At 38.7% G+C, this 27,009-nt stretch overlaps 1 protein-coding gene and 2 non-coding genes across 3 annotated transcripts; all 3 read right to left on the reverse strand.

The window, feature by feature from the left end:
• Positions 1-155: 155 nt before the first annotated feature.
• On the reverse strand, positions 156-22,191 carry ipo7 (importin 7). Its single transcript, XM_058781129.1, has 25 exons — positions 21,939-22,191; positions 18,924-19,005; positions 15,714-15,867; positions 15,476-15,634; positions 12,819-12,975; positions 11,499-11,588; positions 10,948-11,042; positions 10,680-10,764; positions 10,453-10,587; positions 8,794-8,893; positions 8,620-8,696; positions 6,647-6,763; positions 6,155-6,244; positions 5,871-6,036; positions 5,618-5,778; positions 4,695-4,823; positions 4,154-4,220; positions 3,949-4,074; positions 3,724-3,821; positions 3,380-3,475; positions 2,975-3,195; positions 2,671-2,876; positions 1,969-2,175; positions 1,771-1,887; positions 156-1,192 (listed from the first exon to the last, which is right to left on the reverse strand). Exons 1-25 carry the CDS (start codon positions 22,020-22,022, stop codon positions 1,095-1,097), a joined length of 3,117 nt encoding a protein of 1,038 aa, XP_058637112.1. The 5' UTR covers positions 22,023-22,191; the 3' UTR covers positions 156-1,094.
• On the reverse strand, positions 6,837-7,017 carry LOC131545095 (small nucleolar RNA SNORA23). The gene has a single exon (XR_009272333.1). It is a non-coding gene; the product is annotated as a small nucleolar RNA SNORA23 (small nucleolar RNA).
• Positions 11,221-11,401, reverse strand: LOC131545096 (small nucleolar RNA SNORA23). Its single transcript, XR_009272334.1, has one exon. It is a non-coding gene; the product is annotated as a small nucleolar RNA SNORA23 (small nucleolar RNA).
• Positions 22,192-27,009: the final 4,818 nt, after the last annotated feature.

Raw genomic sequence — 27,009 nt, forward strand, 5'->3', positions numbered from 1 at the left:
AACGATGGATTTGGAAAACAGAATCGTAGAACTGTGTTAGCAATGACAAACTGAAACTACAGTTGGCTAACAATGCTTTTGGGATAATGGAGAAACTCCACCAACAACAAATTACCGGAAAAGGCGAACAGATCAAAAAAATATCAGATTTAAAGCTGTTTTTGTTTTTTTTAATGTTGTGTATACTGATGGTTCATCCATACATCAACCAAATGCTTGAGACCTCCTCAAATCATGCTCCAATGACTTCAAGTGCTTGTAACAATATCTTTATCCAGATCAAACACCAAGTGCATTTCTTTTGGAGCCTAAAACATTATCATTACAAGCAGCAAATGATTGCCACACACTATTATTGAAGCCCTCTGAACACCAACCATTATAGGAGAAGTCACCGGTCCAGGTAACAATGTTCCAATTCTTAAATAGTTTTCAACTGAGTTAAAAAATTTGCAGTCTGATACAGAAGGCTAAGAGACCTGAACAATATGAAAGTGCTAGTCATTAATTTACAGAGATCAGGCATCACATAGTGCTATGACAAGTATCCAATATGCTACATTTGAATACACATGTTGACACCTTACAAATGCCTCTGGTTGTTTGACCAGGCAACTTAAAAATCAAGTGCCTTGGCTAGTTATGTACAATATGAGATTTGTTTTTTTTGTTTTGTTTTTTTGATGAAGAAAAACGTTGACACACTACTGCCAGAGGTATAATCTTGAAAAGGCCCTTGGCCTATACAGTGACAATGATTTTGACATTATGTCTCAATTTCAATTCATTAACCCCCGTAGTATGTGTGTGGGAGCTGCTGTTATGGTATCCCTCTTATTTTTGGATTCCATAAGACAACATTGTTCAGAGCTTTATTCCCCCACTTGCTTAGCGTTCAAGTTCTTGGTTTGTTTTCCCAGGCATTGGTTGCGTTTGGTTGCCTTCCCACATCTTCTGGTGCTGTTCAAATTTGATAGTCAGATTGAAGAGTGAGAGAAGAACCAGTTCTGGAACCACTACTTCAGGGAGCAACACAAGTGTTTTCATTTCACTACATTCAGTCACAGTTAGAAAGGGGAAGGAAAAGAGAGGACTCAATTCATCCCAGGGGCGCTGCCTCCAAAGTTGAAATTGGATGGCACCACCGGATCTGCAAACTTGTATCCTCCATGCTTCTCAATCATCTTTGATTCTAAAAATCAGTTGGAAACAAAACCAAAAGTGGGATAAAAAAAAAAAAATTATATATATATATAGGCTGAACAACTGGGTAACATTTTGGCAGCATATTAAGGCAACACTTACATTAATCTGTCTAAATTTGAAAATGCATCTTTGTTTTTCTCTTAATGTTGGTCTTTTGACCACACCGAAGCATGAATTCAGAAAGCCACGGAAAACATAACGCTGATTTTAAGTGTGACCTAGACACATGAATAAGTGGTGGGATATTTTGCTAATAAAACAACTGTGCCAGAAGAACAGCATGAGAACTTTGTCTCTCGGCATTATCTCAGTAAGCGTGCATGATGTTTCACACATGTGCAGCTAGGTGATGGGTCAGTGTGGACTAGTAACTTTTGGAAAACACTGTGGACTAAGAGTTTGAAACAAAAACACCTTCAAATATATCTAGATTAATATACTAGCATAAAGTATGTTTTGGGTTGAATGTCTGCCAGAAATATACAAAATTAAATATTGGTAGTACTTCAAGGGGGAAAAGTAAGAGCTGCGCAATTAATTACTCAACCAGCTTTATTGCCTCACCATGTGCTGCTCGTCGCTGATCTGCGAGTGTTGCAATATCCTGAAGTTGTTTTCTTTGTTCCTCATCGAGACACTGTGTGAGCGCCTGGTACCATGCTGGGTCACGGGCCTGAACATCTAGAGGAAAGAGAGCAGTCTATCAGTAAAACACTCTTTTGAAGTCGCTCATTTAATCCATACTATAGGTGAAATCCATACTCTGTATTATGGCTTTGAAGATCTGGTATTCATCAACAAGGTTGTCCTCGTCATCCACTGAGGTCGTGTAACCCTCAAGAGCAGTCTCCTCTGCATCATCCTCCTCCCAGTCTTCATCGTCACCATCCTCTCCTGCTTGTTTAGCTAGCATTTCAAGGTATTCCTGGCCTTCATCATCTATGTCGTCTTCATCACTGCCTAACTCGGCTGCATGGATACACGAGTCACGTCAAAATTACAGTTCATTACTTTGAAACAACAGCAGGATATATAGCAATTTAATCAAATATACCAATTCACTCGATTCGACATTCCATTTTCAAAGTAATAAATTAACTGGAAGAAATACAAGCTTGACTGTTTGATCCAACTCCAAATTGGATTTAATTTCATAATTGATGCATTTCAAAATTAACCGATTTTCCAGTCTATTACTATGAAGCTGCTTTCAAACAAACTGTATTGTATATAGAGATATTTAAGATCTCACTAATGTTTGATTTGTTTATTTTTTGCATCATTTGTTCTCCATATATTAAAAAAAATGGTATGCAGTAACCCTACTGAAAAATACAACGTATAACTAAATGACTAAATATTAATGCAACCAATATCTAAAACTACTCATTCATTTTATTCAGAAGACTGAAATACTGCTGCTACTTGGAAAAAAGACTTTTTGGTTTGGTAAAGCTCATTTACCATTCTCCTCTTCCTCCGCTCCATCCTCTTCATCCTCATCTTCATTTTCATGTTCAGCCCTGCAGGCATAGGCCCTCTTCAGGCCGTTAAACAGGAGAATGGCTGCAGGGAGGAGCTGGCCTGCGACCTGATTGACAGCCTGTGGCCTCTGATCAAGATCCATTAGAGCACACAGTCCCAACACGCACATCTTTCGATCGTGGAGCCTGCAAACAACACAGATGCCATGTTACAATGACCGGAACGTATGTCCTGAGAAATGTTTGAGCTCTTTAGATGTCAGAAAATGGTATGAAGTGTATACCCGAGGAAGCAGTCGATGTCTTTGAGCCATTGGGAGATGAAGTGGTTGGTGATGGGCTCGGTGTTGTTGGGGAAGCGCAGATTCTCCAGTGTGTTGAGGAGCAGAGGAGGGCTGTAATAGAGGGCGGCAATGGCCACCTGCAGACACATAGTCCTCAACTCGCTGGTCTTCACTTCACGCGTCAAACGCTCCAAAGCGGTTGTTACAAACAAGGGCACCACCTGCAGGAAAAGGCACCAAGATGAAACTTACTACATTTCCATTATTGCCATTATGTTTTCATAATAGAGTTGGCATTTTAACACTTCCAGTTCCGTTGTCATGAAGTCAATGGGTTTTTGGTTAAATGTCTGAAATAAGGTCTGAGGTGCACATTGTAGCATGGACAATGTTCAGAAAACACACCTGGTCAATACCACGACCTTTGCACTGTAGAATGACGACCTCCAACAGCTTGGCTGCATGGCATTCTGGGTCCTCCCCTGGGTCTCCTGACAAAATCTGATTGAGCACAGTCATATCACCACAGTTACTTCAAGTTAGTTAGAAACTTTACGGTTGCACTTTGTTTTTACAGTCCTGTTCTAAAATGTATGTACTATGTACATACTAGAGTAAAAAGGTACCAACCCTGAAGCAAACCATAAACCTAAACTTAACCCATATTAAGTAGTGACCTTATATCACTCAGTACATTGTTTAAAAAGTGCATCTGACTTCACTTTTGGTTTGCATTGAAGTAGCTGTACCTTTTTGCACATACTGTAGATTATTTCAAGGTATTTGGTGTCAGACAGGAGTGTGTCTGTGTCAACTGTGATGTAGTTATGGAGAAGTGGCATCATATCTGAAATAAAAAGGGTGCATGAGGAATTATTTTAATATCTATCAGTTAAAGTAAACAATGTCAACAACAAGTTAAAAAGGAAGTTCATCAAGTGAACATGCAAAGTAAAGGCCAGAAACTGCACTACCTGTGAAATAGTCAAATCCGTCTTGTTGGAAGACCTCATAGACCAGAGGGAGCAGCTGCCACATCTGAGGGGACACCTGCTGACACGTCAGACTGTGGGCCAGAGACAGGATCTCCTCGTAGAACTCTGGGAAAATTAACCCAAAACAGTCAATACAAAACCAAAAGGTCACAAAACAGGTTTTTCATTAGTGCGCGAAACTTACCCAGGACGTGCTGCTGGAGGACTGTGCCGATCACCTGCAGACAGATGCCCTCTAACTGCTGGGTAATCTGAAAACAATCAATCAGCAGTGTTAATACACAGTGGCATCTCTCCATACAACGTCAGAATCACAAATATTACCACTAATGTTTGGCGACAGCAAAGTAAGCAAATACTGAAGAGAATGTTTAATGCACCATCTGAAAGTGTGCTTGTCCTATGTCTCTCCAAACTCCACATGGTTTGATATCTTCTATAAATAAATGACATTCATACATTTTTAATCAAGCAGTTCAAATTCATTGCAAAGGGATTAGCATGAAACCGCATACAGTGCAAAGGAAGAGTGTATAAATATAAATGCATATAGATTTCCACAAGGCTATTTAAAGATGCTCTCTAGCCAGTGAGGCACTTTGTCAGAAGTTGGCATACATGTTTTTTTTTTTTTTTTTGTGTTTGTGGGCGGCTGGAAGTAATTCAGCAGGGTACTACAGGCTAGAGACAGGAAGAACGTACAGTCCATGTTTCTATTTTCTCACCTCTTTATGGTCCTCCACTACACTCAGCAGTGTGTCAATGGTGTTAAGGATGCCCATGGCGGTCACTGCTTTATCGTCACCTCCTTCCTCATCAGGCCCTGTCTGGATCACCTGGTTGAAGGTCATGGCCTGGGAGAGAGGAATCAAGCAGGAATGTTTACTTCAAAGATGATTCACCACAGCTCTTTGTGCAAATTATTGCAGCCCTATAAAGCCAACAGCATAAAATTTGATATATTTCTAAGGCATCTAAACAACATCGAAAGTCTACTACTTGCCTTGTTGTCTGATTGATAGTTTATACTTTTTTAGCAAGTAAACGATCTTTTGGTATAATTCTAAAAACGTCCACCTTTGCGGTGAAATCTTTACCGATTTTCATAAATTAAACAAGATTACATTTTATATCATTAGTAATATTTAAAGATGAACACTTATTGAACTGAAGCAACTTTTACTTGATTATTCATACCTCATTTTTAGAAAAATCATGTTAAAATGTATCAAATATGACAAATCTTTTTTTTTTTAAATTTGTCTATCTCCCAATCATTGTATTGCATTATATGTTTTGCCCCCATAATAACAACTATAGAGCTATGATCATAAAATGAAGCATTTAAATATCATCTTACAAAGACATTATTGGGACATATAGAGTGACAACTGATATTTATATGCTGTTTATTATGTGCAGTTTGTTTATTATATGTAGATTTTTTTCCTCAAGTATGAGCTCCATATTCTTTATTGTATTTTCTCTTATCAAATATACCAACCAAATTACACATGCATACTTTTTTTTTTTTCCAAGATTTTGTCTAAAGGTTCAATAAACTTCCATTTCAAAAATAAAATTTTTAGGACTGTTATTTCATGTGTCAGGCTTTATAGGGTGAAATGAACATTTAAATGGCTATTACCAAATGCTGGGTCATCTCTACAGCGATTGGTGTGACCTCCTCACTGTACTCGCAGATCATCTTCTGGATGACGTTGGTAAGATCGTCATTCTCAGTCTCACGCACAATGTGGAGGAGGGCTTGCATCACGGGCCGGATGTGGGGGGTGATGTAATCTTTGGCTGATAGGAAAACCAAACAAAGTCATCTCAAATTCAGCTAATGCAAGAGGATGGCATTAAACAGAAAAAGAGACAAATGAGTGAAATCTTGCCTTTCTCCTGATTGCTGATGAGGACCTGGAGGGCGATGGCAGCCTCCACTTTAACAGGCATCTCGTTGTCGTTGATCAGACACAGGCGGGTGAGCTCGAGGGCTGTCTGCAAGTTCTGGTCATTCTTGAACTTGACCTCGCAAAAGTAATGTAGAACCCAGCAGGCCTAGAGGCAGAATTACCATGAACTAAGACAAGTCGACACTTTGCAGCACTTAAGTCGTTGCTTTTATCTTGTGGTTGAATTCTTTAACAAGACTGACTACAATGAGCACATCTCTCACCCTGGCTCTCATGTAACCCAGCTCACTGCGGAACAGAGGGAAGACATGGTTCTGCAGCATGAACTCCATTTGGTCTTTGTAGATCTTCCTCTAATTGAAGGAAAAAAATTTAAATAATTCAATACAACTAATCAGGTTGTTAAATCCTAGAATAACCCATTCTAATAACCAATGCTTTTTAAGTGTTGCCTAAACATTCAAGCGATTTTAAACCATTTAAGCACAAGAAAATGTAGAAGAACTATTTGCAAACACCAAATTCTTGAAAGGACAAATACACAAAATGTCAAAAAGCCCATCTTGGCGAGTATCTTCTAAACATTTGTCTTAAGTGAATAAAAACAACATGGAAGAAACTGGATGTGCATCATTACACTGGATTGTGAATTTGGTCTTAAAGTGACAGCAGCCCAATATATCTGCTGCCACCTTTTCTATGATATTATAATTTTTATTGTTATTAATTGCATTATTATATCTTAATAAAATCACCTTGAGAAGAATCTCAGCCAGCGAGCCGATCATATGAAGAGCGCCGTCTTTTTTCCTGGGGTCACAGGCCGGGTCTGTGAGTATCTGATAACAGAAGCCCATGGACTTCTGCAGCACCTGTTATACAACAAAGGTGGTTAACGTTAAATTCAAAATACCACAAGACCTCATGATTCATGTCATGTGTAGGTTTTGTAGGAGAATATGGAGGCTGGCCAGTGGTGGATGGTCGTTTAGACGTCACTGGGCCAGTACTATGATCTCCAGTGGATCTGTGGCTGTGAGTGTGGCGTGAGAACCATCTCACAGCCTGTAAGACACAGACCGGAGACGGCACTAAACGCAGATGGACACTACGCACACCGTCCACCCACAGCCAATCAATGGGCACTTTCAAAACAGGCTGAAACTCAAACTCCCACGGTGCTTACACACCTGAGAAAGCTCTAAAAGTGCATGTGCACGAATACGCAAGATCCAATTTAAAGGTGGGACAGTTTCAAATCAAGCGCAGTAACTAGGCTTGTGCCGATAGATGATAGTATCATGTATCGACGATAGAGAGATATCTCGCCTGTGGCTGATGCCTTTGATGATAACAAGACAATTTCTGTTGTGGATGCACTCTCCCCGCAACAACGCGCTGAAAGAATTCTCCGCGTTTTATAATGTTCTCATTATAATATATGATAGTCCCAATCATATAGGCCTAGTTATTAGTGTTGTGTGCTGCTGTTTGAGCTGCATGCGCTGAGCTAAAGATGATCACAGAGGCAATCTATTAACGCTCTATTAACCAAACGAATTCTATAGGCCTATGAGATAAATCAGATATGCGCATAAAATAATATTACAACCTACAATTGCGCAAAAGCTGCAAATGCACAAGCGAACTTAACTGTGCTAGTCATGAATGTGTAGCTCTGTTGTGGATGCGTTATATTTAACAGTAATGTTCTCATTATAATATGACAGACTTGCCCTGTACATGTTGCACCTCACTGTATATTCCTTTTCGAAGTGATTCCAATAATATTTCAAGCAATTAAAAACCTTCATGTCGAACAGTGCGCATCTGAAGTGCCACTGCAGGAAATAATGCATTATTTATCGGCTTTAATATATCGGCCAAATTCTCTTAGCGGTTCGTTAACAGAAAAATTTACATTTATCGATACCGATATGATGACCGATATATCATGCATCCCTACCCTAAACTAGTGTGGAATCAAGTAATTCCTACCAATTAGGCTATAACTAGGGCTGCAACCACTAATCGATGAAACCCGACAACGAATCTGACTCGATTAATCACGTCTGAGAGTGAAAACATCTGTCAGTCTCATTACTTTGCAGTAGTGCATTATGGACAAATGTAGCTGAGGATACCGAGTAAATGGCTACAGAAAAATAATCAAAGTTATTCAAAACATGAGAACGCAACATATTATACTTTTCAAAAAAAGCTTAAGAATATAGTTCAGCATGGCTTGTCAAGTGCTCTGACAGATTTGTCTGCCATTACATGCATTTACTTATATTCTGTAAATGTTAGAAAACCCAGTCATTATTTAGATTTTGCATAAAGGTTTGTCCTGAGAGGATGCAAGTCTCCATTACACAGGCTTCATGTGCATTCAGAAGGACTACATTAAAAAAGCATTGCATGAGTATACAGAAAGTGAAATACAGCTTTTTAAAAATGTTTGAGTAAATCACATTAATCGCTTATCAAAATAATTGTTAGTTGCAGCCCTAATAAAAACTATAATTCTTATAATAAATAAGAGACAGCTCTTTGAGATGACGGAGAAGCTCTTTCCACCTGGCGTCAGAAGCATCCAACAGTTCTGTGGAAGGAGCCACAGGGTGCTGATTGGATACATGAGGGTTGGCAGTAAGAGATACACAAAACTCAGCCAAACACAGTCACATCACAGGCCTCATGCCAGATGGCGCCTCCAAACACCCACCTCCTTCCTTTTGTTGCAAGCGGTGAAGAGAAGTGTCTGAGCTGCAGTGGTGGGGGAGATGAAGTCTTCAAAAACATCTAAGAGGAAGCAGAGAGAGAATGAGCAGATCTATCTGGCTTTGGTCTTCGGCTCAAAAAATCTTGTTAGTTCAGACAAATAAGGTGATGCTCTAACCAAATTTCATGCGGATGTACTCATAAGGGTCTTCCTGCCAGAGCTCTTCATCGCTGTCTGTGTAGCACATGAGGGGGAACACCACGTCCTGAATGATTCCCTGAAACCAGACACATTCAAGTTGCATACCAAGAACTTGGATTTGGTGTGTGACAACATGAGGCAGTGCTTTACAGTAATTTTACAATGTGTAGGAGCCATAAGGCTATTTAATACTGTTACTCAATGTCATTGATATATGTTATTATATTTCCGTACTCCCCCTGTGGTAAAGAGATGAATTGCACCCATTTTTGGGATTTCCTGTAGGTAGCCATCTTAAACAGGAAGTGATGTGGCAATGGGAGAGGGAAGGGAGACAGTTTTTTGACCTACATCCGACTACACTGTTTATAGGGAAATCACGGTTTTGTCTTTAAGTTTCACTTTTCTTTACAATAAAATCATGCAAGCAAGCTTAAACAAGTTACAGAGGTTTTCAGTTAAGAATGGACTTGCAGTAAAATCAAATCAAACGCACAGCCACCTATGGCTTATTACCAGTGAAACACTTAGTTACTTCAGTAGCTCCAACAAAGGTTAGGAGACATTAAAAAATTAAAAGAGTGACTGATTTTAACAAATAATGCACCTTTTAATTTGGCTACCTTCAACCAACTTGTGACTTTGAAATAATTGACAGATTTATTTTATTTTATCACTTGACAAAACAGTTTTAGGGAAGTCTGATTTATTACTGTGAATCAGTTCTTTTGAAGGGTACTTTTCAATCAGTCAATCAATCAATCTAATATACTGATTCTGTGACCAAGACATTTCTATGGAGAAGATTTATGCTTTAAAGCAGGGGTCACCACACTCAGTCCTGGAGGGCCGGTGTCCTGCAGAGTTTAGCTCCAACTTGCCTCAAACACACCTGCCTTGAAGTATCAAGTATACCAAGCAAGACCTTGATTAGCTGGTTTAGGTGTTTGATTAGGGTTGGAGCTAAACTCTGCAGGACACCGGCCCTCAAGGAACAAGTTTGGTGACCCCTGCTTTAAAATGTCTCAAAGGATAGTTTACAAAAAAAAATGAAAATTCTATCATCAAATACTCACCCTGAAGCTGTTCCACACCTGTACAAGTTTTTCTTTATTTTGTTGAGCATTTTAAATAATGTGGGTAACCAAACAGTTTGGTTACCAACATTCTTCAAAACATCTCGTGTTCAACAGAAGAAAGAAACTCATACAGGTTCAGAACAACTTGAGGGTTAGTAAATGACGACAACTGCCATTTTTGGGTAAACTATCCCTGACCTTTATTATCTCTAACTACATTTGGCAATACTGGCTTCCCCAAAGTTGGCATTGGTAAAGGAACCTCACCATTTCTATTTTCTAAATGCATGTTACTGACCTTATTGTGAATGATTTATCCATTCGTGATTATTATTTTTTTTTTAATATTTCATCCAAACCCCACACCCTTTTTACAATTAACTGCAAAAGCTCTTTTAGATCTTCCTATATCTATTCACAATTCCCTTTTTCAAAATGCATGAAAGAAAATGTGCATATGCCACTACTTGCACTACATTGCAACTTTATTATATTTTTTCCCTAATACTTCATTAAAATCTCCTTATGAAAACAAACACATATAACGTCTACGTACTTGGATGTGTGGCTTTAGGTTCTTCCAGGTAACGGCGTGCGCGATTCCCTGGTTGATGTAATTCAGTGTCTGCTGCAAGACTCTGGGAGCCACGTATTGCTTTTCCTTATACTGATACAACACCTTCAACAGTACCTATCAGAATCAAACAGTCAAAGGTCATCAGTTCTCTCAAAACACGTCATGTCAACAACCCACAGAAATATCTACCGAAGTCTCCTGTTTACCTGCTGTGCAGCCACGGCATAACCCTTGAGGAAAAGCTCTGCAAACTCTGTGTACTCTTTGGTTGTGTTGCCAGGGCTGCCATACCTTGGGGCAAAAACATGCATGAAAATCCAGTAACCGTTTGAAACAAGACCTTCAGCCGAAAATAACTACTCAAGTGTTTCCAACTGCTCGGCGTGGGCCGGGATTCAAATGGACCATGAGTCATCTGTGAAAGCTTTATCTTTAACGTTCCTGGGAGGAAGTGATGTTATGTTAGTACTGCACCTTTCGAAAAGCCGGGCGAGGATGTGAAGCGCCCACTTCTTGCATTTCCACCAGGGCAGCTCGGGCCTCTCGTCTTCATCCACCTGAAGAGTCTCCTGCAAAGCCACACACACAAGCGCTTTAGAAGATAAGAGGGACAAAACTGAACACTGCATACTGTTAAAAAAAGTTTGCGAAATTGAACAAACTTTCCAAACTGTTGAATGTACAAACGGTAGCATGTTTTTCTGAACATAGCCATCGATTCATGAACTTTATGGGGAGTTTGTTGGATCTTGTAGGAGAATATGGAGGCTGGCCAGTGGTGGATGGTCGTTTAGACGTCACTGGGCCAGTACTATGATCTCCAGTGGATCTGTGGCTGTGAGTGTGGCGTGAGAACCATCTCACAGTCTGTAAGACACGGACCGGAGACGGCTCTAAACGCAGATGGACACTACGCACACCGTCCACTCACAGCCTATTGACAGACACTAAAAGACTATTAAATTATACTAAACTCCCATGTGGGCCCGAACACAACATGCATTATAAACAGAGTGCATCCTTACTGGAGGAACATCTCGGTCCACGACAGTCTTCAGAATCTCCATCCACTCGGTCAGATTCTGGCGATTGATCAGTTCCAGAGGGAGGTTGTACTATAAAAACAGACCAATCAATTCATGAGACCCAAACCACAAAAGAAACCAAAAATTGTGTAAAAGCTGTGAGCATCTGTACTAGGGGTGGGACAATAAATCGATATGGCGATATATCGCGATCCTTCTCCATGCGATACGAGAATCGATCTGGTGGCAAATATCGATATTTTAATTAATACTATAAGGTGCTCTAAATAGATTTCCCTGTTCACAGCGTCTAAAAATGCGTGGAAATCGCAGCCGCGCCATTTCCAGCTTTCCAAAAGCGCTCTGACTCTGAGCAAGTTCCATGAACCGCGTTCTCTATATATGAAGATGGGGAAGCACGAGGACCCGAAGGATAAACAGATTTCCAGCCACTGTATTAGCTTTACTGCTATCCATCTATCTATCTATCTATCTATCTATCTATCAGTTCATGAGTAGCCTAACCTCTCCGCTCGGATCGCAGGTGGATTTTCCTCACTATATATGAGCGAGCGCCGCCGGTGCGTCCAGTTTTATGTGAACAAAACTGGATGCTCTCCCTCTCTCTTAGATATTACAAGTGCGCGTTATGCAGTGGGCACTGACCGGCAGAAACATAAATCTGCACCTATGGCACGGAGGACGAAACAAAACCTTGTCAGAGCCACAATGCGGCGCAGAAGTGTGCAGTGTGTGTGCCTGCCACGCATCTACATTTGAAATAATGAACCTGAACGTGCAAAAGACGCGATGTGAACAGCCATCTCTTCGTGTGGGGCTCTGTTTTTATGATGAGAGTAGAAAGGTTGAGAAAGCACTCCAGGTAAATTTTGAAATGTACCAGGTTTATAATATATTGATCTATCGATCTAGTTTTTTTTTCCAGTTTGATAAGCAGATAAATGTGTTTGTTTACACACAGAGAAAAAGAAAAGTGCAAGCTTTTAATAAGTTCAAGAATAAAATGATTCATTTAGCCTACTCAACATGTTCAAATTGATTTACAGAACTTTTTTTTGCTGTTTTCTAACAGTTTGGACTTGGATAAAGAAAGAAAACTTGCACTTAACCTTTTCACAGGCATTTTGTTTAGACAGATATCGTGATGTATCATTATAGGATATTCTAGAAATATTTTGATTATCGCTGTATCGTGATATTATCGTTATTGTGAGCCATGTATCGTGATTATATCGTACCGTGAGGTACCCTGCGATTCCCACCCCTAATCTGTACAGGTATCAGAGGTGACAGTAATACCTGGAAAAGAGCATAAAGGATCTTGAAGATCTGTTTCTGCACAAGAACAGAGTCGTTGGAGGCATCCGGCAGCAGCTGTATGAATCGGTCCTTCAACATGGGCATAAAGATCTGCATGGCAGCAACCAATGGCTGGCGCTCCTCAGGCTTCTTATACCTTACAAAAAAACAACAACAATACCACACAGACTTATATCCATACCTGAAAACTCACAAGGGGTCAAAAAGGTGACAGATCAGAATATTAAACCCTGTAGGGGTTCTCCCAGAAGAGAATTTAACACGTAAACGAAGCTTTCTGGTGCACTCTGACAACAAAATAAAGGAAAAAGACAACATATGCTTCAAGTTAAAAAAAACCAACAACATTTATACCACAAACTTTTTGGACAGTGTAACTCTCTTGCCATCCGTGTTCATACTCTTTGTGAGCAGTGCAGTAATTTATTTTTGCAAATTTTAATGTTCACATTAGAGTGCGCACACTATCAACAAACTCCATCTTTTCACTGCAGAGGAAACAGAAGCAGCATCTGAAGTGGCATTAGATGCATTTACACAGACTGTTTGATGAAGCTGAGGTGCCATAAACGCATCACAAAATTTCAAATGCATCAATTTTATAAGATTAATGTTTTAAATATTTTTGAACGTACAAGTTAAAAATGTTGGAAAAAATGCAATACTTTTAAATATGAAACCAAACCACCAGATGACGGTAAATTACTATTTTTAATGAGCGAGTCATTAGTCATTCATTCAAACGGCTGATTCATTCAAAAATGTTCTACTGTCTTTATGAATGGGTTGCTGTATCATTGACTCACTTGATTCGTTCAAAATGTGGATTCATTCAGTATCAAAACACTGCTGTGCTGCTCGAAGACACAAAACAGTTCTGCTGTGGCTTTGATTGAAACTTCGTCAGCGAAAACAGTCAATATTGTATTACAAATTGTGAACTTTGTGTCTGCTTAACTCACAATGAAGAACTTCCACCACGACGACGTGTTTACATGCGAATGTGAGTGTAAGTGTGCTGTCAAAACAGACCGGCTGTGAGATGAGCTGCTCGATTTGAGGCAGCACCGTGCAGACCGATCAAACACCAAAGTACCGCAAGAGTGATTCGAAAGCATGTGGAGCCATCTGCTCTCTGTAGCTCTCACAGTGCTTTGATGTCATACAGCAATCGGACTGCACATTGCTGAGAAAGGGACTTTGGTCGAACACACTGTCTACGAGCTTGCAACCTCTCTCTCTCTCCGCCTAGAATTTCCCAATTTCAATTTTCGACTGCTACTTTAGAACAGTGTCACTTGGCATCATGTTGATGCCTACATCTTTACCATAGAAACTGAATACACAGTCTAAACTTATCTAATCTAAGCAACTGCAAAATATCAAATCAGACCCTGTGTGCCAAAGCCTAGCTTCTCAAATCCATTCAGAAATCATGCTCAGTTTGAACTAGGGCTGTGTATCACCAATAAAGTCACGATACGCATCACGATACAGGACTGCACTGAATTTCACCTCAGAAGAATTTAGTAAAACAGCTGTTTATTAAACACTGCATACTATAGGGACATTGCTAACTATTGGCAGAGCAGGCAGTTGACTTTTTAATGAAGGGCATCTATAACTTTACCACAGTACAATATAGGTAATGGCATTTGTATCATGTTTACATTGGGCACTCCCCACCAGGTACAATATTCTGATTGCTTGCATCTTGTTTTTAAGCCCATAAATAATGTACTCGTAATAAAATTATATTTTAATGTACTCGTATTAATACATAAAAAAAAAATCATCTTAACATTGCTGGTAGGTTATCGTTGCACAAATTAACGCACTCTCCACATTTAAAAAATAAATAAGAATTAGAAGAGTTCTAAACTAATGCGCTGTTGCACACACGTTCACTCAAACAGATCACGTTGCGGCCACACAGACATTCAGCAACAAACATTTTAGCACTGCCCCGCAATTTTATCAATAAAATAGCTTAATCGCTCAAGAGCTATATTATCTTTCTCAACAAGGAGCTGGTAACATTGTTTCTAAAGGAATTTAAGCCATAGCTTCATTGTTAATAGAGAAACGCGGAAAAACGGTGGTAATTCATACATACACAGCGCCTCTCTCTCTCTGTATCAAATGAATAGTTGCTGAATATCAAAGCGGAGGTAGCTAAACTGCAAGCTAACTGGTGTTTTCTGAAAGCAAGCGTGTTCATCCACAGTGGAGAGAGAGCGCATGCACATGGTTGCCAGGTTGACAAAGATAAGTACCACACTTATCAGATATTTCCGTATTGCTCAAGTGGGAAGCTCTGTTTTGGGGATTTCATATCTTTATATCAGGCAACCCAGTTGTGTTCCTCTGTGGCCAGGTTAAACATTGTTGTGGCCTATATATTATGCTCTATTCATTATTTTTTAGAAACCTCACTTTTCTACTCCATTATAAACGCTGCTCTTGTATTCAAATTAAGCACAGTCCACTGCTGCACACGTGCCACAATATCGATACAGAGACATCTGTATCGATACTCGTATCGTCAAATCTCTGTGACAATACATCGTCGTATCGATATTTCGAACACAGCACTAGTTTGAACACCACCTGTGAGTGTTTCACAGATCTCTTACTCGTAATTCTTGACCAGCTGGTAGAGGCACAGCAGGATGCCCAGCCAGCAGGCACTGTTCTCAGACTGCAGGTAAAAGCCGATCTTGTCCACAATAGCTGTCCATCTAGCAGGGTAGTCATGCTTGATCATGTGGTGAATGCAAGTTGTGAGTTGCACTCTATGAAAGTGAGAAGAAAAGGAAAGGTTATAAAAGAAAGTGATCCCCCCCCCCGTGTGTACATGTACTGCTGTGTTACCTGAGGCGCTCTGGGGACTGGATGATGGCCTCCACTATGTGGTCTCGAATGAACTGCCTGTCCTCTTCTGGGATGTTACTGGTAGGCCCTTCAGTGTTTGAATTATCTCCTTCACTCCAGTGCTGTGTGACCATGTTCTTCAGGTAGATCACACCTAAAAAAACAACAACAGGAGGTCAGAGATAACAGTCCTAAAGGTTGTGTTTGGATCACAGGGCCAATTCCAAAAAAAAAAAAAAAAAGTCTCAGAATTTGGCAAATTTGTAATGATTAAATCAAAATGACTAAAATCATTTAACTATCAAAATGGAATCCAGAAAAATTTAAACTAAAATATAAAATACTGGAATATTAGCATATCGCTTTCTATATAAATAGAATGAGTAGCATGAATGCCTTCTATTCTGAACACATTTGAAAACTTGTTGGCCTTGAAACCTAGCCCAGTTCACGCAAAGAAAGGATGAGGTTAACACGTTTGAACGCCCATGTGATGTCAAGAAAGCCTGAGCTATGTCAGGCACTCAGTGCAGCTGTGCATTTGTTGAAAAATCCCAGCAGGTGCATTTGAGGACTCTCCAGAGAGCAGCTTTTTCATATTTAGAAACACTCAGCATCTGGAGCCTCAGTTTCTTCCTGTTGTAAAAAAAAGTCCTCACAGGCAGCCAGACCACGTATGCAGAATGCAGACCATGAACAGTTTTAGCACACAAAGTTGTCAGATTAAGTGCTGAATATGTAACCAGCATTAGCTGACGGGGAGGATGAGTTAGACCGGAGACAATCAAACAGCAGACTGATGGCAGACAGATTCATAAAGCCGGAAAACGAGTAATCCTGCCTGCTGCTGCTGAATCAGCAACTCTTCTCATGCCTCCCTCTATCCCAAATCTAATGGCGTGATCTGCAATTGGGCATGTGAACACCAAACTGCCAAATAGTAGTCAGGTGATGGTTCATTTTAAGGGCTGATGGCACTTTGAGCAAATCCAGCCACTTCACAGTAGTAAATTGAAGTCAGATGATGTCTTGCATGCAGCATAATGCAATAAATAAAATAAAATCATATTACAGAATTTTTTTTCCAAAGGGCTGTTAACCTCCTGACAGTTGTGTTCACAGAAACACGTTTTCGCTGTGCAGTAATTAGAGTCCTATGAAATCCACTGTAATATTTAACAAATACATGTGCTTTCCATTTTAATTATTCTAGATTCAGTTTCAATTGTTTAATTAAATATTAGTCATTAAAAAGCATGTCTAATCAACTGAACATCACCAATTACTAACTTAATAAATGTAACCATATAACAGGGTGAAATTAAATGTTTTATTTTTTTCCAAATTCCATTTTTCCCCAAATTATTATTTTTTTTTTTTTTAAATGATTTAACATACATTTATCATCCTAAACAAGGGTATTTAAATTAAAACTTAATTTAATGAATCTAATCAATCTTTAAAATGCAACCAAGTGAAAATGACAATTTCTTTAAAACAAAACATGGCATTGTTTGTCAAATAAATTGCTGCACACGGGTTTACCGTATGAATTAAAAAACTGGTTGGGGAAAAAAACTTCTAATTGTGTGATTCCTTAAACTCTGAAGTACCTTTTACTACACAGAAGTAATATATTTTTCTTAAAATCTTAATTTATTTTAGCAGTTTGCAGTGAAGACCTTTGAGTGTCTGCGTATATTTGACAACAGTTTTCATTCAAATGAAACAGTGAAAGGCTAATGAAGTTATTCTCAGAATGGCTATGGAGATGGTGTTCACGTGAAGTCCTCAAATCAAAACAACAGACGTCAATTTGATTAACTGTACAGCCCTACTCCTTGATTTTCATTCTGCTTTATAGTAAGTTGTTAGTTTTAGGTCCCGTTTTACACTAGTGCATTTTCATTTTAAAAACGGCGCATTAGAATGAAAACGATCCTCGTCTACGCTGGCGTTTCAGAAAAGACTATAGAAATACAAAGACAGTTCACTCCTATTACTTATGAATGGGAGAAACTGCAACACGCAATACGGCGGGATAGTCCCGCCTTCAAAACGAAAGAGCCAACCATTGATTGGTAAAGTCATTGCAGCGGCCGTGCTCCGGTTCCCATAGAAACCTGAGGCTGCGTTGGAGCCAAGCATGCACATTGGCTGGTCTAGACTGAAAAATAAGCTTTTTAAATGCTATTTGAGCATAAGAAACAACATTCATGGAGCAGTTCGTTTCAGATTTTGTTGCCGATTTGAAATATGCAATTTAATCCCGAGTTCAGGAGCAATTTGTGAGATTTCAGGATCATTTAGATAGGACTTGGTCTTGTTTGAGCTGCCCGGAGGCATTGCAAATATGGCGGCCAGGTGAACGGACTTTGGTTTCAGAAACGATCTCAGTCTACACTACACAACCGATAATGCATGTTACATGACCATTCATGCAGGTACAACCACAGATGTGTATAGGTAGATGCCCTATTATTTAGATGGCTGACACGTCTGGCCTTAGACTGGATGTTGTTAAAGACTGGATGTCAGGATTCTGTTTGTCTTTTCCACATTATGAAAGTCACAGGGCTAAGCAAAAAAAAAAAGAAGAGAAAAACAGCTCTCAGAAATAAACTGTACCCATCAAGATCTTTCAATTGTAAAGACAAACTATTTGAAGAATGCACTGCGAGGGCACCTCCCATCTCTGTTATGAACCGTGTTTTTCTTGATACCTGTCATTCATAAATTCACAAAAGACAGTCTGGCTATAGAACAAAAGACAGAATGAGATGAAAAATGGTCACGGAGCAGCACCAAGGCATTTCAAAGCAAACATCCACCCACTCTAGGGGCTGTACACATTCAATTATACTTTTGTGCCACAATATTTATTTGTATTTTCTACAGCAGATCATCTAAAGCATAAATATGAATATATATGAATGTACAGAAATTTTCAAGACCAAATGTAACTACACCCTTGAAATTCCCTTGAATCTGTATTCAAACAAACGGTGCCAGAATGTCTCAGCTCTGTGTCAACGTATGACATCTGATACTAAAGACGGAACAGGGACAGTCATAGATTGACAGGAGGAGGTTTGAGTGTGCAGTTCAACGCCTGAATGTGCTAAATGGTATGACAGCAGCATTGAGAGTAACACTGGTCTCTGCTGAGGAGAGGACGAGAATGTAGGTCTTAAAGAGCCATAAACGTACCTGCTTGCCGTACTGGCAAATCCAACTGATCAGTCATGGTCACCTGCAGTAGTGTAGACACAAAGTTCACCTGGGTATGGCCCTGTGGAGCACAAAACAAATCACAAATGTAAGCAATGCACAACGTAGCATTTGACTGAATCCAGATCATTTAAAGTACAGTTTGGGTTCTGGGTTCTTTATAGATTAATTACCATTCAGGTGTAAAAGTGGATCAGGTTGCATGAAAATGAAGTTTCTGATAACTCCCAAATTACCCTGATAACTTTTTTTTGTTGTTAAACTTTCCAAATACAGCTGTTGTTTCTCAGTGTGTGGCATGAAACAGACTTTATATTAACTGAAAGGGTGAACCGTTTACAAAGAGACCAGTATTGCTCCACTGAATGAACCGAAACAGCATTTCAGGGAAGTCCTTTCAAGTTCACTTCAAAATAAACACCACATCTACTTCTGGCCTCTGATACCGAACGCCACAAACATACAAAACGCACTAGTCAGCGAAGATTTCTGTGGAAAGAACCATTGACATGAAGCCAACTTGACTACAATTTATGAAGCGTCACCATTTATGGCCATTTCGGTGTGTTTTCCCTCCTTCGAATATGTTCTTACAAATACAGACTGTCCCGTGATGATTCCATTGTAACAAGCTCTGAATAAACAGACGCCGCTTGAAATGCCATGACAGCATTCTCACCCGACCACCAAAGCGTCAGCACACAGGAATCCAAGCCTGCTGTCCACATGGGCCGCCTGGAGCCCGGCCAGATAGTGACTGTGTCACAGGAGACCGCAGCAGGCATAAATCCTCGACTTCAGGGGTTCACAACCTTTTGGACTCATAGGCCCCCAATAAAGTTTGTGATAATTCCTAAATAACATTCCTGTAATTAAATTTAGTATTTTGTCAAAAGAACTCACACTAGGCCCTAAGAAAAAGTTGGAAAACTTTTGATTATTTCTTGTTTCTCAATAAACAAATAATATTATTTTATATACATCTAGTTTTTTTTATTTAAGAACATCCTCGCTCTCTCTCATATGAGTGTAAAAGCATAAAATTTCACAAAACTGGAAAAAAACAACAAAAGACTTCCGTACAGGCCGATGGGCTGGTCTCGCGGTATTGTCTTACTCGTGTTCCTCAGGTAACATCTACTGTATACAGATTACCACTAAATGAGACTCGCTGGTCTCACACAACTAAACAAACTCAAGCACCTAGATACCACACAATATAAGTTGTCTAAAACTAATTAATATCTATTCCTGTCAAACAAAGCAAAGCAAGCACAAAATCAGATCCAGTGAAGGACACTGCCAAGCCAGCTACCAAAAATGTCTGGTCTTAAACTAATACACATCACAGAAATCAAGAGCACTGGCTCGGTTATTAAAACATTACTTTAGACAAGAACACATGACAAGGACGCTAAATTTCAGTGAATAAGATAAATTAAATCTTTATAGTTCACAACCCTGTTCTTGGAAAGTCAGCATTTTTGTAACTACTTGTAATGAATGACATTTCATGACAAATTTGCTTTAACTAGACAACTTTGCAGTAGAACTACTCTTACATCACACACTTTGGCGATAACAAGTTATTGGTTATTTGCACAAAAAGTACTGTGGCGGTATAGCACAGCAATGGCAAAATAAGAAATTATGAATTACTACATACTTTTTGGGTTGGCACTTCAAAAAATACCATGGGACAAAAAACATGGTATTACCTGTGTCAACATATATCTCCAAAACAAAAAAAAGTATTGCTATGTTAAAAAACAAAAAAAACTTAAAACAACAAAAAACAAAACTTCTGGAACAACGATTATGACTGTCAATAACTGTCTGCTAAAAAACAAACTTACACTTAACTACAATAAGGTTTCGCTTATTAACATGGTTAACTACATAAGTTAACGATCCTGCAATAAACAATACTTATACAGTATATTTTACTCAAGTTAATTTCAACACAATTCAATTTTCAATTCAAAAGTTCTATGTATGTTCTACAAATAAACACTTAACTACAATAAGGCTTAGTTTATTAAAATGAGTTAACATGAGCTTACAATACTTAATGTTTTTTATTCTTCAAATTAATTTCAACACTTAAGACAATTTTCAAATAAAAATTTCTATGTTAACATCAGTAAACGTTCTGTGCACTAACATGAATTAAGATGATTTATTAACAAACAGTAACAAAGATTAATGCAGTCTTTGTTACAACCAAATATAGCTTACTGGCCATGTTAGCTACTACGTTAACTAGTGCTAACAAATGAGACACTTATCAAATGAGATATTTATCTAATTATTGTTGTGTCACCATCTGACACATCGCTGTACCTCGGTGCCACAGTACTTTTAAAACACTGACGCAGCTCGCTAATGTAACGGGCCTAAAACTACTAAAATAGCGATTTAACACATTAATGAGCATCGAAATCGGTCGTCGTGTTGTTTAAACATGTTCATCGGATATTCTGAAAGTTAAACTAGTGAAAGGGTTTACGAAGAGAGTGAAATGACAACAAGCCTCCAGCCTCATGTTGACACGTGAGAGACTAGCGCCTAGCATCTCCCGCGCTAGCACATTCGCACACTCCAAATAAACAGCTTTAAAACACTCAGACACATCGTAATTTGACCTGAAAACACAGAGACGTATACAACCTCGTGTATTCTGATCACCTTTTCAAAGTCAAGTTACATTTAAGCGCCGTATCGTCCGTTTAACGCGATCAAATTTGCGCGAGCCATTATCGCGGTGACGTAGTACGCGGGCACGAGCTGCTAGCGCGTGCTACAGAACGTTAAAAAATATATGATCTTTGGCCTTTAACAGATTACCAGCTTATATTATGCGTTACTGAAGGGCTACACGCCAACAAAAATGCTTTCAAAGACACATTTCTAACGGAATTTATTAGCGGCTACAGCCATCCTGCTGCACAAGGCCCGAGGCGCACCACCATCATCATCATCCGATCACTTTACCTCGTTCAGTTGTCTCTCTGCGGCCTCACGCAAATTTGCGTCCATGGTGCCCCGAAGGGCCTCGATCAAAGAGTTGAGATCCATCACAAAGTGGCGGTCTGGCTCGGATTCGGAAGGCTCGGTGATCTATGAACTCCAGGTCGCTGCGCACATGGACGCTCGGTTCGTCGGCTACCGGCGCGAAAGGAAGAGCAGTAGAGATGGGCCGGATAGATCAGCGCCAATTTCTCCACAGCGAGTTTCCGTTCCCCGGTAAGACTTGTAGGGAGTTGTAGTTTTTGTCGTCGACGCTGCGTTAGCGTCCCTAGAGGTCCAAAAATACCTCACGCGATACAAAAACAAATGTTACCATGGTGACTGAGGTTGTGTGTACACAATAACAATTTCTTTATGCATTGAGTTTCTTATCTCTATCATAAATGTGTTAATGTACTGAAAAAAACGTAGCTATAGGCTACAAATATCCCACAAAACATCTCTAGCATTAGCTTTGGTCAGAAGTGTTAAATTAGTGGTGTATTATGATAGAAAAAGTTCTTAAATTTAATGAGCATGTTTGTTGGTGGGCATTAGCCTACTTGGTAACACTTTATTTCAATAGTCCACTTTAGACATTCTACTAACAGTAAGTAACTTTGCAACTACATGTCACCTAGCAGTCGTTAGAGTATTAGTAGACTGTCTGCTTAATATCTGCTAACATTTTATTTTGATGGGTCCACAGCATACAACATACTGGCTTTGAGAAACTTTGCAAGCATGTTAGCAAGTGCAACCTTAAACCTACCGTAACAATCTACTCTGAGAGTTGTAGTTGCAAATTAATGAGAATTAGTTGACATGTAGTTGGCATGTAGTTAGAAAGTTACTTATAGTTAGTAGAATATCTAAAGTGGACTATCAAAATAAAGTGTAACCGGCTATTTACATATTTTTGACTTTTCACTCCAATAAAAAAATACATTGTTTTTTTTGGAATTTGTATAAACCTTTTATTTCTAATACATCTTACATTTGTATAGACATTTTGATTTTTTCAGTGGACTGCTATTATATTTATCAATTAACGGATAACTTCATGTTTGTAGAACTTACCATAAGTAAAATCCAGACAATAAAACTCAGTTTTGCATTTTAGCATGTGGCCCATTATTGACATTTTGGAACCAGAAATTATTCTTGGAATTGTGAAATGCTAACTTATGAGGCATACGCCTTCATTAGACATACCCTTTGTACACTTCATCTGAGCCTTTGTGACTAAAACTCTGTCATGTGCCTTTCCTCTTTTAAAGTTACTTCCCCTTGTGCTATTGACTGTGAATTTATGTGACAGAGACCCCTGTAATTTTGTAAAGTTGCTGTTTCTAGACTGCGTAGGTTCTCCAACGTAGAGCCCTGCATTTCAGCCCGGACCCGAGGGGCCCTGACTTTTTTACGTCCCTAGGGCCGGGCTTTGGGCCAATTTTCACGTCATAGTTCAGACGCGGTCCGGGCCTCGGCCCTAGGCTCCTAGACGGCAGAAAGTGCATCATGTTTGTTTTCTTTGTTTTATAAAGCACAACGTTTTGTTGATATCATGAGTGCACACAAATAAAAGTAGACCCTTTACAGTTCCGAATGATGTATTACTTATCAGAAAAAAATTACGGCGTAGGCTATTTTAAGTTATTTCCACTCAAAAAAAAATGCAAGTGGTTGCGCTGGTCGTGCTTTAGCTTCCACTCTCCGCACAAACTTGGACATAGGCTAGCGCACATTTATTATTATAGCGCAGGTTTAATGTTTAAACATTGTTATATGCTTGAACTGTTTTAGTATATCTATAGATTTTATTTTAGGCAAGTCGTGTTGATTTGAGAAGGCTAAATTGATCAAACATAGGTTATGATTAGCTCACTGTCTGCCGCTGGCCGCTTGGTCGTTACTTTAAAAAACAAAAACTTATATTTAATGAACAAAAATGCTCCAAATGTTTTTCTAAATTAACTTGATAAAAAAACGAAAACAAAATATAATCATTTTAACATTACATACAAAACTGAACTATTTTAATAGCCGAGTATAAGCTGTTTTGGGAGAAGGGGGGAAAAAGACAGGTTCGGTCCGGACTCGGGCCGGTAATTCTGATAAGCTGTTGCTAGGGCCTGAGTGTCTCGGGCCAGGGCCGGGCTAGGGCCTAAATTTGAGGCCTGTGCAGGGCTGTACTCCAAAGCTTTCAGTGTCATGTCTCTTTTCAATGAACAAGTGCATCAAGAGTGCATCAAGTTTCATTGAACTGCAGCAATCCTAGCCTTTATTAGGCTCAAAAATGCTCTTTGGAAAAAAAAGCTCTATGTTCACTCCTGTAAAGTCCCTTCATCACGTGACAGGGGGCAGAAGCACAAGGATCCGGTGGCTTTGGGATGATTGTTGTTAGGTTTAGGTTTGAGGTCAGGATGTAAAAGGTTTCAATGGATTCCAAAAAAGCACTTTTATTTCTAAGATGTCCATGTGTAGTAGGCTGCGGGCACAGCTCTGGAGTTGTAGGTTAGTCAGGTTTAATCTATGCATAAATGGCATGCCAAAAATATCTCAAACTCCAAAAATCCCACGCTACCAGCCATGCCCCCTATTCTATAGTAGCTAAGTTGCTAAAAGCCTTGAGCAGGGTGGTCCTGAGATGTTGGCAGGGGCTTAGTTTAAAGTTTATCCAGCTTCCAAGAAGCCCATGATTTCCCAATAGATACCCACAAAAATTCACCTTGGCAGATAAACCCAATATATCTGACACATGTTATGAATTTAGTCAGGTAAAAATGTTGTACATTTTATACATTTTCCAAAAAGTCAATTCATACTAATCCTTTTTCTAGATGGGACTTGAAAACTTTGGAAACCCCAGTCTTAAAGCCTGTTCACTGTAACCCCCTCTACAATTTGTCATTAACTTTGTGTTCATATGACTTACACAAGAAAAATTCAGATGATAATACTAAACCTCTGAGGACTGTCTCGAAGTTAGCTGTCAGCTGTTTTTTGGGGAATTTTTAATTACCGTAAACTGACTTGTCAATCATCCTGTCACAGATAACATCCTCATATACACATTCCACATTTTAGCTGTCAACTTGTTTTGGGGAATGTTTTCCGTAAACTGTCAATAATTTTTTTCCACTGTTAACATCCACAAAAACTGTTAACATCCACAAAAACATTCCGCATTTTATTTAATTAATTAAAAATGCTACTATTAGTGTACTACTGGTACTCTATATTCCAGTGTACCAGTCATGAATTGAGTCATATAAAAATGTTATTTGAGATAATATTTTATGGACAGATGAGTTAACTCATCATTTGACACTTGAATTAAGAATGTTCAAACACGTGACTGGGTAATGCAGCAGGACAAAGGCTGACATATGAATAGCTGAAAATACAAAGTTTTAGATTCCTGATCACGGTCCTCAGTTAAATTCTGTGGCCTGAAAAGAGCAATCAAGCGTGCCAAGATTCTACAAACAAGATTCTTGATAAACAAGGCTCATATCTGTAGTTTTAGTTAATGCTACTAGGTGTTTTCCAATCTGATAACAGATTTCCGGGGGTATTTACTTTTGGCAGTGTCTATTTACACAAGCTGGTTTCACTGACTCCACCTACCATTGCTCAGATAAATCTTATTTTAGTACAAATAGCATTACTTCTCTTTACACTTTATATTACTATTTTGAACTTAGTGTAGACAAGATGCTATTCATTTCTCTTTATTCACTTTTTACACTCATTGTAAAGAGTATCCACTTTTGGGGTGATCAAAAGTATCATCACTAAAATAAACATTAAAATATACTGGGTCTTCACCCAAGTTCCTTTTTTTTTTTTTTTTTGCAATAGTTCACATTTGTAACCATATATTTTACTAAATTAAACTATTATTATGATGATGATTATTATTATTTATTTAAAAATATATTATATTATATTTTTTTCAAGTAACTAGTAAAGTAACACATTACTTTTTAATTTAGAAGGCAATATCTGAGTTACTTTTTCAAATAAGTAACTCCAGTTACATTGTTTTCTATGTCTTGACTGACAGCTCTCATGTTGCCATGTTGAGAGAAATCAGGAGTAAGTGCAGAGGCGTTGTTAGTGCTGTGTGAATTTGATGCTTACTGTAGTTCTAGACTAAATATGAACATGTATTTACTCATCTCACCTGCACAAAAAACAGATTCAGTATTCCTCAAAATGAATAAAAACAGTCAAATGCAAACTCTGAATATTATACAGCAGTAATTAAATATGCTAAATAAGACATTTATGTATTTAACCCCATTTTATTAACAAATGTTTTTGCTACTGACATTCAATCATACTATGCAAAAATGACACATTTGTTTTTCATTTTTGTTATTGCTGAATAGTGTTGAACTTTCTTCTCTTGCGTCATATTCTTCATGTGATTGTGATTTGTTTGAGCTGCACCCTCTACTGTACACACATGAATTTACATTTCCTTCAGCCTGAGGCTCATTCATTTCACTTTTGTTGTGAAAGGGCTTTTACATTTGTAAAATAACTTTTTTTGTATATTAAAAACAAACAAACAATCCCTGCCAAGATTTAAAAAGTAACTCAAAAGTGACGTAATTCATTATTTTCCATAAAAAGTAGCTAAGCAATGTAATTAGTTCATTTTTAGGTAACGTAAGTAACGCAATACTGTAATGCATTACTTTTAAAAGTAACTTTCCCCAACACTGATTATATATTTTTTTAATAATTTAATGCTTCAATATATGCAACGGTACTAAACGATTACCAAATCCTATAAAAACACACACCAAAATGTACCCTGGTACTACAAAGATTTTATTCCATGGTTATAATGGTATTGACACAGTAACACTTTTTTAAGGTTATCCATGGCCTTCAAGGTACTTAAAAAAAAAAAACATGGTACTTTATGTTGTCCATTTATAGAATCTAGGCCCGGTTTCACAGACAGGGCTTAGCTTAAGCCAGGACTAGGCCTTAGTTAAATTAAGATATTTAAGCAGCTTTTATAAAAATGCCTTAGAAG

Source organism: Onychostoma macrolepis, chromosome 07 (genome assembly GCF_012432095.1).
Source record: "Onychostoma macrolepis isolate SWU-2019 chromosome 07, ASM1243209v1, whole genome shotgun sequence".
In the NCBI taxonomy this organism is placed as follows: domain Eukaryota; kingdom Metazoa; phylum Chordata; class Actinopteri; order Cypriniformes; family Cyprinidae; genus Onychostoma; species Onychostoma macrolepis.

What these genes read in the sequence shown, in the direction of transcription:
- ipo7 (XM_058781129.1), bottom strand. Translation starts at nt 22,022, where the DNA reads ATGGATCTCAACTCTTTGATCGAGGCCCTTCGGGGCACCATGGACGCA. An exon ending in TTTGCCAGTACGGCAAGCAG is followed by an intron (nt 15,868 to 18,923) that starts GTACGTTTATGG and finishes TTGTTTTTTTAG; the next exon opens with GTGTGATCTACCTGAAGAAC. An exon ending in TGGCTGAGATTCTTCTCAAG is followed by an intron (nt 6,245 to 6,646) that starts GTGATTTTATTA and finishes TCCTTCAATTAG; the next exon opens with AGGAAGATCTACAAAGACCA.